Here is a 14,471-nt window from a genome sequence, read left to right as displayed (position 1 = left end):
GGTTTGTTGGGGGGACCCGACCCCGGGGGGGGGGGCCCCGCCGCACTTCCCAAGCGGCGCACTATCCAGTGCGCCACCGGGCCGGCCCCTCTCCAGAAGTTTTAAAACATAAAATAAGCCACACTTAAGGTACTTTATGGACATAGTAAACTGGATAACTTTAAATGCTAAACATACAGTGTAGAACTGGTGGGAATATGGGAAACCAGCTACGTCACCGGACAGCTCCTCTTTCTTCAGAGCTCCATCTGGTGAGGGGTTGTGGAGTTACCGAACCACTCCGGACACCCAGTTACTCCCCCTATTAACCACATAGTCCAAACACCTAAATGTCAACCAAGAAGGCAGGAGGAGGCAAAGCAGCCCAAGAGAATATTGGGGAGCCTTTTTGAATGGCCAACTGTGGGCCACACCAATACTTTGAAACTGTGTGTTGCGCAGGTCTCTGCAGAGAGACCCACAGGGACTAACAGTCGAGAAAGACAGACAGATGCACTCGTTTTCAGGAATCCATACAGTGTAGCAGCTAAAAGCATCAACTCTGGGCTCAGATCGTGGCTCTACCTCCAATCATCTATGTGGCCTTGAGCACGTCACTTCACCTCCCTATGCCTCAGTTTCCTCACCTGGCAAAGGGGGAAGATAAGAGCACCCACCTCAAAGGGCTGCTGCAGAGATGGGATGTAGACGCATGAGGTGGCCCAGCGCATAAGGGGTGCTCAATGCCTATTAGCAATTACTCTTCTGCAAACCTGATTCGGTTCCTCGGTTATAATGTAAAATAAAGAAGAACAAAAGGAAAGAAGGGAGGGAGGGAGGGAGGGAGGGAAAATAAATAAAATAAAGAAGAAAGCAGAGGAAGAGATTAAGGAAGGAGACAATGAAGAAGAGAAAGGAACAGGAGATAAGTGTCAGGTGGCACATCCCGAGGTGGCATAATAAGCATGGGAGGAGGGTTGGCAACCCAGGCACAGCTGTGCAACCCTGAGGAAGCCATGTTCCCTCTCTGAGCCTAGGTCTCTCACATCCAGCCCTTGCAAGTTCTCTGCTTCTGGGAAGAAGAGTGAGGTGGAAGGAGATGGTGCTGAGACTCTGGGAGGCCACTTACCTGAGCAGGAGGAGCAGCAGTCCCCGGGGGGCGGGGAGGGGTCGGCGCAGGCTGGCTGGCAGGGGACCTTCTCACAGCTCACCTCTCCCAGCTGGGGAAGCAAGAGGACATCCATGAGGGAGCCCAGACTATCTTGCCCATCCAGAAGAGCGCCCTCAAGGGCCTCTGTCACTGGCAGCAGAATCCACAGAAAGATCCTGAGACAGAGGACACAGTGCCTGGGCACTCACCAGGACAACACAGCTGCCTTGGGGGAACCATCTCTCTGGATCTCCGCAAAGACAGAGGAGATAGTCAAAACCGAAGGTGTCCTGGCAGTTAATTAAAGGTGAAGAGTGGCAGGAGAAGGATGGGCTTATATTGGCTAAGGGGTTCCATGTTTTATAAAGGGACATAAGGTAAGAAGCAGACACCTGGCCAGGAGGCTCCTGGGTTGCCAGGTCCAACTCACCTGGCACGTGCACCGGGTACAGGGCTCATCATCCAAGGTGAACACCTGCCCGTTCATCACCTTCCTTCCCTCGTAGTTGCAGTCTGCAGAGGCAGGGGAGACAGGGGCCCATGAGAGCCAGGGCCTAGTCGGGAGCCTCGGGTGGGGAGTGTTGGTTCCACTCACCTTGGCACACTGGGCAGCACTCCCCGTCAGGGTGGAAAGGGTAGGTGCAGGTGATGGGGCAGTCCACAGGTGAACAGGCTACGGAGCCCAGCTGCGGGACACAGAAAACATGCAAGGCCATTCACTCGGGCAGCTGATGGGACACTCAGGAAAGCATAGGTCATGTGACCACTGAGCACCCACAAAGCAGCCAGCATCATGGGAGATGTCCATGGCGGGGCAGGTTCAGGGGCTGGGTGGTGTTTACTCGGTTAGGGTCCATCTCCCCACTAGAACACAAGCCCCACAAGAGCAAGGCCCCGGCCTTGTCCATGGAGCTCACTCCTTCCATCAACAGGTGCCTGTTGAAGAAATGCATGAATTGCCCAGGAGAGGGAAGAACGAAAAACCGAGGAGAAAGCAGGACCCAGAAGCCAAAGCTCCCCAGAGCACGAGGCTGTGAACAAACAGGGCCAATGTGCAGTGGATCACTCAGGCTATTTACACCCACAGGGATGTTTACCCGGAGTCTCTCAATCTTTCTGTAGAACACGTCTCTTGTCACGCACATCCTCAGCTGAAGCTCACTGATACACAAGACCATGTCTGCACCCACTGCCAGCAAAGGAGCTCCCCCAGCATTAACAGTTTCAGCACAATAGGCAGTAAAGATTTTCTTTTCATTTTCCAAACACTAAATTATACAGTGTTATATCTAACACGCTTTTTCAGATGGACAGGCAATATGGCTTAGGAATATAAATGTGTGTCCTGGAGTCAGAATACTAGGACTCAAATGCTGGCACTTTGATTAACTAGTTGTGGGATCTTGAGCAACTGACCGTCTCTCTGTGCTTTGGTTCTTTTCATCTAGAAGGAGATGATGTTAGTACCTACCCTATAGAATTCTTGAGTGAATTAACTGAGTCCATACATCTCAGAGGCTTAGAACAGGGACTGGCACGTAGCAGGAGCTTGATAATGTGACTGTATTAAGACAACTCCAGTACAGAGCCCTGGGCTTGCACTCCTGCTCTCCACCATCAGTGAGAATCACTGAACCTCACTTTATACTGTGAGGAGCCAGCCCTCAGGACTCTCCCTGGAAACCCAGAAGCAGAAGGCTTTTGCCAGCCAGGGTTAAAAATCTCTCTTTAGCCTTAGCTAAAGATTCACCCTGGGCAGGGCTGGAGGGAGCAGACTTTCACCATGAACCAGGAGTGACCCTTCTCTTGGAGGGTTCTGGATTTTGCCTCTGGGGTTCAGGAGCTGATGTCAATCACTGGGAAGTTTCCAGAGATGGGGGTCAGGTCCAGGTGGTCCATACCAGGCAGATGCAGCTCAGACATGGGTCCAGCACAGATGGGAAGGTCTCGTTGTTATAGAAGATTCTGCCTGTGTAGGTGCAACCTACCGGAGAGAGCATGTGGTGAGTGCTAGCCAGGGGGGTAGCCGGGGACCAGCCTCCCCACCAGGGCAAAGGGCAAAGGTCCAAGGCTTATCTGGATAGCAAAGGTCAGGCCATGTTTCTTCCCAAGCAGTTGCTCCAGGGGTTAGAGAAGTGACCAAACGCTCATCAGATTCAGGCAGGTGGGGGCATTGGGAGACATGAGGTGTATGTGAGGCCTCACAGTCATCCCCCAGCACTCTCTGCTCCTCCCCATCCAGCCAAACCTCGAACCCCACCTGTCCAGAATGTTCTCTCTATCACTCCCATCTCTGGATTCCTGATGTCCCCAGAGGCCTGATCCGAATGATTCCACCCGAATTTTTTTTTTTTTTTTTTTGACTGCAGCCAGTATAGGGGTCAAACCCTGGACCTTGGTGTTATCAGCACTATGCTCAAACCAGCCAAGCTAACCAGCCAGCCCACCACCTTGGTGGTGCTTATCACATACTGCTAAGTATAAAAGCTGGTGATGAAACAGTACCGAAAGATTCTATTAAAAAATATATATATCAAATATACATCTACTAAATGGTGTGCGTGTGTGTGTGTGACAAAAAGAATCTAGGAAGATATAACCACAAGATTAATAGTGGCAACGGGCCTTTTTTAAGCTTTTTTTAGCTTTCTATCTTTTCTAAATTTTCTACAACAAAATATTACTTTTGAAGTAATGGAAAAGGTACACGTTACTATTTAAGAGTCAAGTATCATTTTTATTTCCTTTCACTGTTCTCTAATTCTTTCAAAGGTTCCTGTATCACCCACCTAAGCTGTGAGCTCTGTGTATCATCATATCTGCATCCAGAGAGGACCTGCCTTGGGCAAATTGTTTGCCTCTCTGAGCCTCAGTTTCCTCATCTGTAAAATGGGGTTGCCCTACAGGGTTGTGTTGAGGACAGCATGAGATGAAGTTTGTACAGTGCCTAGTGCCGAGGAGCTTGCCCTGGGGTGTGGGGGCACTGCATGGGGAGCTACCTGCGGAACAGTCTGGGCAGCACTGTCCAGGGATCCGGATGGGGTGAGGGCAGGAGTCCACACAGTCTGTCCTCTTGCAGCTCACGGAGCCATCTGCCTGAAGGAAGGAGGAACTTCACCAAAACCCCACCTGCGACACCAGTCCCCACCTCCCCACCTGCTCCACCCTTTCCACCCCCAAAAAGAAAGGGCAACGCTGCAAACTGGCCAAGCCTTGGCCTAAAGGGTGCCATGACAATCGGGAGTTGGCACGTTCCCCTCAAAGAGGACTGGCTACTTGGGAAAAGCGATGTGAGCCTTCCAGAAAGGCTTCACAAATCTAAGGAGAAAGAAGGTCAGAGCTGGGATTTTGGTCTCCTCGGCTTCCTGTCACTCTCCAGCAGCAGCCAAAGGCTGCACTGTCACCCCCATCCAAATTCTTCTCTCAGCTGTTCCCTGGAACCTGGCTCACCCCAATCCTATGGAGTACAATAAAATCCTATTTTTATAGAAAACTATTCCACCAGAAATGTCTCTGTCAGAAGACCAAAGTACCATACAAGGTTTCTTTTCTTTTTTTTTTTTTTTTTTTTTAAGAATCTCAATATTTATGAATGTTTTGCATTACTATCTTATACTATGAGTGCCCAAAATCAGCCCCAAAGGAGAAAAAGAGTATGGATGGACTTTCTTCCCAACTCTAGCTCCAATAAAAGGTGTGAGGGTCCAAGGCTTTCTAACAAATGGCATGTGAAAGGTACATGAAGGCCGTGCCTCTCACACACTAACATGCACACGAATTGACCAGAGGTTAAAATGCAGATTCTGAGTCCAGAGATGCAGCAAGGCCTTGGGATTCTGCACATCTCCCAGGTGATGCCAACCGCACAGCTGGTGTAAGGACCCCACTGTGAGAAACAAAGCTCTAAGGGACTCAAAGCTCTTATAAAGTAGAAAGGAAAGCCCGTGTGTACTTGAGTAACAAGATGAAACAAGTGTGTTTCTTGGTAAGTAGCTGTGTTTACATTTCTGTTCTGATAAGGTGAGGTCACATGACTCGCATTTATGAAGAAAACATTGCAAATTCATAGTCACGGCCTGAGCAACTGGCTCTCGGGCTGCCCCAACCCCCTCAGTTATCCACGCCCCAGAGAAACCTTTGAGAACTAATCCTGACCCCTCACTCCAGCAGCTCCAGCACAAGCACAGTGTGTTACACACAATCCTAAAGGCAGGCTGCCAAGCTCCATGGCCCTGAAACATTTACTGAGGACAAGATAAACAGGGTCCCAACCCTTTCTGCAGAAGTGGACGGCACGGGAAGGAGACTGAAGCCAGGCCTGAGGCGGCCCAGCCTGGGGAGGGGCAGGGATGCCTGGGCTGGGGCCCCGGTCAGTGGCAGGGGGCCCTTGTCTGAGCGAGGCAGGGGTGCAGCCGGGTAAAGCAGCTGAAGGCGAGCAGGTTGTCATTCACCTGGCAGATGCATAACTCACAGGGATCACCAGGTGACCAGATCTGTCCAATCGGAAACTCAACCCCATTGTCGTCGAGAGAGCAGCCTGGCCAGAGGACAGGAAGGGAGAAAAGACAGTGGCAGAAGTGCCCGCCAGACCTACAGCACCATCCCACCAAAGACAGACCCCTCATACTCACAGACACACACACATACATATGCCACACACACACACACGAAGACACAAGATGCCGCTCACACTCAAACACAGACACACACACATACATATGCCACACACACACACACGAAGACACAAGATGCCGCTCACACTCAAACACAGACACACACACATACATATGCCACACACACACACACGAAGACACAAGATGCCGCTCACACTCAAACACAGACACACACACATACATATGCCACACACACACACACGAAGACACAAGATGCCGCTCACACTCAAACACAGACACACACACATACATATGCCACACACACACACACGAAGACACAAGATGCCGCTCACACTCAAACACAGACACACACACATACATATGCCACACACACACACAAAGACACCAGATGCCACTCACACTCAAACACAGACACACACACGCATACATATGCCACACACACACACGAAGACACAAGATGCCACTCACACTCAAACACACACACGCACACATACACCACTCATACACATGAAGACAAACAGACGCCACTCAAACACAGACATACACATAGATAACACACACACACACACAGACTGATGCCACTCATGCACAAACACAGACACACACACACACAGATGCCACTCACACATAAACACACAGAGACGCCACTCATACACAGACCAGACACAAACACACACACACATGCCACTCACACAAACACAGACACATAGACACAACTCACACACACACAGATAAAGATGCCACTCACGCACAAACACAGACACACAGACACGTATATGGATGCCACTCACACATAAACTTATGGACACACATGGACACATAGAACAACACACAGATGCCACTCATGCACAGACACACACACACAAATGCCACATGCACATGAACACACACAGAGACGCCACTCATACACAAACCAGACACCCACACAGATGCCATTCACACACAAACACAGACATTCAGACACCACTCACACACACACACAGACGCACATAGACACATACATAGATGCCACTAAGGGACACACACAAACACAGGCACACACAAACTTGTGCACTCATACACATACACACCAAACACATGCACACATACAGACACGACAGACACACAAACACACCCCCAGGCACACTCACACAAAAACACATTCATAGACACATACACACAAACACACTTACATGAACTTATGCTCAGAGACATGACTCACGAACACACACACACATAAACACTACGTAGAACACTTTCAGACACACTCATACACAAAGATACATGCACACACACACACACAGATGCCACTACACACAGGCTCATGGTCTCGGTGGGCGAAGCTCGGCCTCCCTCCTGGGCATCCACACCTGTGCTGGGCGCAGCCCTGGAATGGCCTCACCTGTCATGGGCGTGGGCTCCCGGCAGGTGAAGCAGCACTGTCCAGGGCCCAGCCACCACTCCTCTCGGGGGCAGTCCAGTTCCGGACACGGCATGAAGGAACATTCCACCTCCCCATTCTGGAAGAGAGCCAAGAGGCCCGGGCCAGTGAGAGTGGTTCCCACCCCTGGGACATCCAAGGGCTAAAGAGGAGGTTGGCGGCTGCCATCCCCCTACCTTCCCCCTCAAGCAAAGTGACAAAGAAACTGGCAGGGAGCAGGAGGGGACAGAAGGGCGAGTCCTTCATTAGGGGCTGGGAGGGGGTCCCAGGAATGTGCAGGGCTTTGGCTGGGGCCCCCCAACCTAGCTCTGGCCTCCCCGTCTCTCACCCTCCCTCCTGCACCTGCTCCCAGCCAGCCTTCCTCCCCGCCTTCCACTTGCATCCCTGCCAATCCATTCTCGCTGTGGCCGTCAACTTCCTCAAACACCTATGTGGTCACATTCCTCCACAGCTTAAAACCCTCAGCAGCTTCGCCAAGAGCCAAGCGCCAAGTTCAGCTCAGTAGGCGATGATATCACCCCCACCCAGATCCCTTCCCCTCAGTACTGGCCCCGGCTGACGGTAGCCATGTCCTCCAGGGACGCCCGATGGTCCCTTCACCTCCCACTCCCAGGGAAGGAAGGGAGTGCATATAACCTGCGGATGTTAGGTAGAAGAGCCCAGCTTCTGGCACAGTGCACACCCCAGAGACTCCCAAGCATCACTTGGCTTCCCCCTGCCCTGTCCTGCTCCCCATGCTGGTTTCTCCTGAGCACACGCCCTCAGTGGGTAAATCATCTGCACAAGAACCCCATCTCAGGCCCTGCTTCTGGGGACCCAACCCAAGACATGAGCCCAGCCAGCAGCCTCGCCTCCTGCCTGACTCCATTCTCCATGCTCCAGCCAGAACTGCCATCGTCAGTCCCCCCACTCTTGGCACAGTGCCCTCAGCTCCTCACCTGATTGGTCCCAGTCATCCTTCAAGTCCCCACTTCACATCCCTCCCTCCAAGAAGGCTTCAGGGGCCCTGGTTACCTGGCCATTACCCTGCTAGGCTGTGGGCTTTCGGACAGCGGGGACTGAAGCCGTCGCATGCTTATCTGTGCCCCCCCACACACAGTAGGTGCTCTATGATAGCAGCGCTACAGGAGACCGTGGGAAGGCCTTGGGGAACCCCCTTAGTGCCCTTGCTGCTTCAGTTTCCCTTTTACTGTGGGGCAGCTCATCTACTCCTGGTCAAGGCAGCCTGGGTAAAATTCTGTGCCCTGCCCCCTTCCCATTCTCCACCAATTCAACAGGCTCCGGGACACTCAGCCGCCCTACCTGGCAGACACAGGTGGTACACTCGTCACCACCCCCGCTGAACACGGCCCCGTCCGCGTACCACCGGCCATGGAAATAGCATCTCACTGCAGAGGAGAAAGGAAGAACAGCTCAAGGTCCTTGGGCTGGGGACAAGCGGACAGGTGACCCCTGGACAGCTAATGCACCTCCACAGCACTCCATACACAGCATGCTCCATGCCCAAGATCCCAAATCACTTCTCCCTCCAAACCGCAGACACAAAATTAATTAGTACTCAAAAACTAGCAGAGAATAAATCACATGGAAAATGAGGCCCTTGACCAAAAAGGCAGAGGAAGCCCTAAATAATGAAAGAGTAAGAGAAAAAAAGAAATACAAAGAGACTTCCTCTGACTTAAGACCAAGGTTGGGCAACGATGCCACCCCCTGGTGGTTTGAGGGTTTAGTGAGAGCCTCTGATCTGAAGATCTCCCCAATGTAAAAACAGACTAAAAATCTGCCCAGGTCAACCCACCCTTAGTCAGACTGTCCGGGCTGCAAATCACAACTCACTATGGAGGGACTCTAGGCAAGACACTTAAAGCTCTTTAAGCCTCAGTTTTCTCATCTGTACAATGGGGTCAATAACAGTTCCTACTTCATAGGGACTATACTGACTATTCAAAAAGAATTCAATTAAAAATAATATAACATTTAAAAGTTAAAAATATATATATTTAAAAGGAATACCAGGTTTGAATCAAGTAGACCTGAGTTCAAGTTCTGCTCCATTACTAAGTGGCTGTGTGTCTTTGAGCAGTGACTTGACCTCTCTGAGCCTCAGTTTTCCTCCGAGTGGGAACACAAGGATTCAACGAAATTGGCGAGTGTCCCACACAGCAAGGGACACAGAGCTGGCAGGGAATCTCTTCTACAGTGATGAGGTCATCCCTCATCATGTTTTTAACAACCATGTTTTTAACAAAGGCCCAACTCATTAGTGGGTAAGGGGAGACCCGTCCCTATCTAGAGACAGAGCAAAGGTGGACTCCAACCCCTCTCTGCCTGTGCTGAAGGTGCCTCCTGGGGAAGGGGACTGGCTGGGCAGTGAGCACAATATAGCATCCAAATCACCATGCACATAGGTGCTCAACAAAAATGAGCAATTTGAAATGCTTCACTTAATCTGAGTTTCTAAGTAGAAATCAATAACTTTCCTCTCCCCTCCACTCTCCCCATCCCAACACATACTCAACAGAGACCTCCTCCCCTGCACACACAAAAGAGCAAACTTCCCCAGGAGAGTCCCTTACCTGGAACACAAGTACAGCAATCCGATTGTGGGGGGGTCTGACAGGGGCCAGGAGGACACTCGGGGGAGATGCAGGACACATTTCCAGCCTGAGGAGAGGCAAGAGATGGCACTGGGGGGTCGGGAGGTGGAACAGGGCTTGGCTGACCTAGGGCCCATCACAAGCCCACTCATTCCCTATTTTACACTGTGCCTTCCCAATGCAAAAGCTGCCTAAGGGAAGCCATCTGAGACCTTTAAATGCAGTTACAGGGGCCACATTCCTGGCATTTATTATGGTGTGCCTTTCCAAGACACACTGTTGAAAAAGGCAAGGGCAGACCAGAGTAGAGCATGCTACCTTCCTTATGGAGATGTGCCTAGCCTGCCACAGCATGCAGAAGCCCTGCAAGGATTCTGCAAAGAAAGTAGAGCTTACTCCTGCGGGGAAGGAGACACTCATGCACCTTCCTGTGCATCTGAGCTTTGAACCAAGTAGCTCATAACAGCTATTCAAAGAATTAAATTTAAAAATAAATTTTAGAAATATGAAGTTAGGATCAAAAAGCCCCCAGCTTTGGAGTCAGCCAGACCTGAGTTCCAGTGTCTGCTCCTCCACTAATGAGGCTTTGGGCAAAGTACATCATCTCTCTGAGCCTCAGTCTCCCTATCTGTGAGATGGACTGGATCAGCACCTCTCTCAGGGCTTGCTGAGGATTATCTGCAATGAGGCATACAGTAAGAGCTCAGTCACGGCTGCCAGTGCTGTGTATGTGCCCCTGATCTTACGCCTCAGCTCCCACCATCAGTGCCAGATCAGGAGCCACTTCCACACATGGTCAGAGGGTGATGGTGAGAGGATTGGTGGACAGGCCGGGCTTTGGACTCAGACAAACCTCAGTTCAAATCCCAGCTGTGCCACTTGCCAGCCTCAGTCTTTTCATCTGTAGAATAGCGACAGTAAAACCTACCCCAAAGAGCTGCCAGGAGCCTCAGTGAGGAAAAAGATGAAAGGCTCCAACCCTGTGCCTGGCACGCAGTGGGTGCTCATCATCAAACACATGTGACAGCATCTGGTGGTGTCTGGCACACAGTAAGTGCTGAATAACTACTCTTGGAGGAGTGGATTTGCCTAAAGCAAAATACTCTCAACAAGCTGAGTTTGGTAATGAACCTTCTCCCTCCCCAATGTGGACACCTTTATGGTGCTGGCAAATATTTTGCCTGGCGAGAAAAACAGCCTCTCTGGTGGGAAATTTCCAATGGAGTTTCGTCCCCTCCCCTTCCTAAACAGATGGACCCTGTCTGCCCATTGGCTCTTTGTGCTCAGCAGAAGCCTCCCTGACTCCCCCAACCTACAGATTTGAACTTCCCCCACCCTTTTAAATTCTACAGGTTTGACCAAAATCCACAATCTGAGAACTCTCTTTCCATTCAACAAGCTCACCTTTAGCATCCAGTCTTTCCCCCTTCCTCTAAAACCCCCAAAGGTTAAGAAAACACCCCAAGGCTCTGGGCATCTCCTGGTGCTTACCAGACACACGCAGACAGTGCAGTTCTCGTTTGGAGGGGAAAACACGTCCCCTTCAGCTCTGATGACACCACTATGAAAACAGCCTTTGAAAGACGAACAGGAGGTGGAGGCATCAGACTTCTTCAAAGAAGAGGAAGCTTAAGGTCTTACTGCTTTCCCAGGCTTAATGTACCTGGAAACTTCTCTTACTGCCCTAGATACCCCAGGCATGACAGATTCAGGTACCCTGAACTGTGAGGTCCTAGGTCCCCTGGCGAACTACCCAGGAGGAATTGCAAGGGTTGACCGTGGTGGCCCCAAGAGGGTCCGTTCATGTCTGATAAACCCACACTGTCTTGAAAGCACAACACTTGACTCCCATAAGGCAGGAAAGGCAGCCAGACAACCCTGGGTTCAAAACCTAGCCTGCCAGCTCAGTTTACCTCAGTGGCCTCGGACATGTCACCTAACCTCTCTGGGACTCAGCTGTCTCCACTGCAAATGGAAATACTACCATGTGCCCTGCAGCAGACTTGGAAGGATCCACAAGCTCAGATATGAAGTATTTTACATTCAGGGCTCAGCACACAGAAGGGATATAGTAAAAGTTAATTAGCACTATGAACATCGATAAGTGTATTTCCATTTTAACCTTTAGGAAGACTTTTTAATTGCTGCTCAAAGTCCAGCAACCTTGGTATCACATTGCCACGAGCATCAGAGAAATGCAAATTCTCAAGGCCCTTCGCAGACCTACTGAGTGACAATCTGCATTTTAACAAGAGCCTCAGAGATTCATATGCAGAACAAGTTTTGCAGAGCTCTGTTGAAGGATGGAGTATAAATCTGGGTCTATCCTAAAAGCAATGGGAAGCAAATGAAAAGTTGTAAGCGGAGATGGTGGGAGGGAGTCGGAAAGGGGACAGAATTTAGAAATGATTACTCCCTCAGCTGTAGGAGGGGAACTAGAGCAGGGGAAGAGGACTGCAGAGTGGATTTGAAGAGACTCAATGAGGGAGTGAATGAATGAATGAATGAAGCTCAAAAAGGATGCCAGGAAGATGAAAAGCTCCCCCTGAGGGATATCACAGCATAGGGAAGTGGTTCTCAAAGTGTGGTTCCCAGACCAGCAGCAGCAGCACCTGAGAACTTGTGTGAAATGCACACTCTCAGGCCCTATCCCTGACCTACTGAATCAGAAACTCTGGGGCTGGGGCCCAGGGAGCTGTTTAATAAGCCCTCCAGATGATTCTAATGTATACCACAGTTGGAGAAGAGCCTTTCAGCACAGGAGGGCTGGGGGAGGGAAGAGGCAGGACTGTGTCCTTCCCTGGCGCCCGCTCTCACCTGTGCACAATGGGCAGCACCCCCCATCTCTGGAGGGAACTGGGTGGGAACAAGCAGCTTCACATGTCATCTTTTCACAGGTCACCACCCCGTCCTGCAAGCACAAGCAGGAGTTGCAGCCACCACAAGGCCCCAGAAACCAGACTAGTGTAGCTCTAGGGACCCCTCACACCCACCTTGCACCAGCACTGGGAACACCCAGGCTCCATCCAGCTGCTTCCCGATTCATACTTGGCTTCCAGGTGCCAGCAGGGAGAGGGCCCTGTTGCCAGCCGTGGGGCCTCGGGGCCCCTGGGTGAGGAAGGGGTCCCCACCGCCTCCCCCTGGAGGAATGAGGGAGGTCTGACGGTCCACAGCAGGGAGGCACTAGGCACTGGGGTGGCCATCAGGGTGGAGAGCAGCCGCACAGGAGCAGAAGGGGAGGATGTGGGTAGTGCTGGGGTGGGAGACAGCAGGTGGGTGGTCCTGACTCCAGCTGGGGGCCCTGGAGCTCCAGAAGGAGGGCTGTGTCCTGGGTACAGGGCAGGCCAGCCAGCCTCTGGAAGCAGGAGTAGCATCTTGGGGGGGTGCTGCCTGGGCTGTAGGATGGCAGATGGGGCCAGCACAGCTTTCGGGAAAGCTGAAACAGAAGCACAGGGGTCTCTTGAGGGGGGCAGCAGGGGCAGGAGATGAGGTTCAGGGGGATCTGGACTCAGCTCCACCACCAAGAGTCACTGACAGTCTCTGGGCCAGTTCCTTCATCAATACGATGGCTCTAAACCCAAACTGCTGGGGCTGTGGTGATGATCACATGGAAGATGATGGAAAAGCACCTAATGAGCAGGAGGAGGTTTCGAGGTGGGGATGCTGGAGGTCCAGCTGCTTCAGACTCTGCACAATCTTCTGTCTTCCCTTCTTCGCCAGCCACAAAAAGATGCATGTTTTCCAGGCAGATCTCAACCCCGTCAGGGATCCGTCCCGGGAAGACCCTCCCCCCACTCCTATGTCCTCACCGGGCGGGAGTGTGTCCCCTGCTCCCCTACCCAGCTGTGGTGCTTCTGGAGGGGATGCTGAGGCTCGGGATGGAGCAACAGCCCGGGGCCCTCTCCAGCCCCACGGCAGACAGACCCACTTCTAAGAAGATGCTTCTGTCCCCAACGCGCCTATACACACTTAGGGATAGGAAAGGGCATTTTCCCTGCAGATGGACACAAACTGCCCAAAGATCTGAAAGACCAAAAGAGAGAATCAGAAAAACTAAGAGGGGAGAGAAGGTAGCAGGCGTGGGGCAGGGGTGAGAGAGAAGATTCAAGATCCGAGTGAGACAGCAGAGACACTGAGGCTGGGTCTAGGAGGGGAAACAGGGACAGCAAGCTCAGGGCTGTCATGGGAAATGGGCAGGATGGAAAAGACACCGTGGACGAGAAGGACCGAGGGAGCTTACTCGGCGCTGACGTGGAAAGATCTCCACGACACACTGAGAAGTGAAAAATAGAGGTTCATGGAACAGTCGCCCCCGTTAACTATACAACATCATACGTATGTGTACAGGCACACTGTGAGAGTAAGGCTCTGCTCTGTCACACAAGTGAAAAATAGAGGTTCATGGAACAGTCGCCCCCGTTAACTATACAACATCATACGTATGTTTACAGGCACACTGTGAGAGTAAGGCTCTGCTCTGTCACACGTTCCTCTACTGCTGTTGCTTTTTTTGCTTTCACCATTTGAGGGAAAACAGAAGGGCTGGGGAACAGTGAACAGAGGAGGGAAGAAGAATGGATAAAGAGGTGGAAGGAGAACAAACAAAATGAACTGAAAAGAAGTGGGCAGAAAAGGAAGAGGACCTGGAGCAGCAGGGCGGGGCCAGGTGCCGGGAGGGCGGGGCTGGGGGC

General features: G+C 51.5%; 1 protein-coding gene across 2 annotated transcripts in view; it reads right to left on the bottom strand.

Annotated features, from left to right (window-relative positions):
* The window catches only part of VWCE (von Willebrand factor C and EGF domains), a 24,895-nt gene that overhangs the window by 3,363 nt on the left and 7,061 nt on the right, over positions 1 to 14,471 (bottom strand). Inside the window, exons 5-16 of one of the 2 annotated variants that reach the window (XM_008583992.1) lie at positions 12,774 to 13,216; positions 12,598 to 12,691; positions 11,272 to 11,354; positions 9,760 to 9,847; positions 8,486 to 8,571; positions 7,145 to 7,262; positions 5,581 to 5,666; positions 4,129 to 4,225; positions 3,031 to 3,113; positions 1,725 to 1,815; positions 1,560 to 1,642; positions 1,109 to 1,199 (exon numbers count right to left, since the gene is read on the bottom strand). In XM_008583992.1, coding sequence (XP_008582214.1) covers positions 1,109 to 1,199; positions 1,560 to 1,642; positions 1,725 to 1,815; positions 3,031 to 3,113; positions 4,129 to 4,225; positions 5,581 to 5,666; positions 7,145 to 7,262; positions 8,486 to 8,571; positions 9,760 to 9,847; positions 11,272 to 11,354; positions 12,598 to 12,691; positions 12,774 to 13,216 — 1,443 coding nt within the window. The remainder of the gene's footprint in view (positions 1 to 1,108; positions 1,200 to 1,559; positions 1,643 to 1,724; positions 1,816 to 3,030; positions 3,114 to 4,128; positions 4,226 to 5,580; positions 5,667 to 7,144; positions 7,263 to 8,485; positions 8,572 to 9,759; positions 9,848 to 11,271; positions 11,355 to 12,597; positions 12,692 to 12,773; positions 13,217 to 14,471) is intronic. The other variant, XM_008583993.1, reaches the window with a different exon arrangement.

Source organism: Galeopterus variegatus, unplaced genomic scaffold (assembly GCF_000696425.1).
Source record: "Galeopterus variegatus unplaced genomic scaffold, G_variegatus-3.0.2 Scaffold3121, whole genome shotgun sequence".
Classification (NCBI taxonomy): domain Eukaryota; kingdom Metazoa; phylum Chordata; class Mammalia; order Dermoptera; family Cynocephalidae; genus Galeopterus; species Galeopterus variegatus.
Note: the sequence above shows the minus strand (reverse complement) of the source record. Positions and strands in the feature narration are given on the sequence as shown.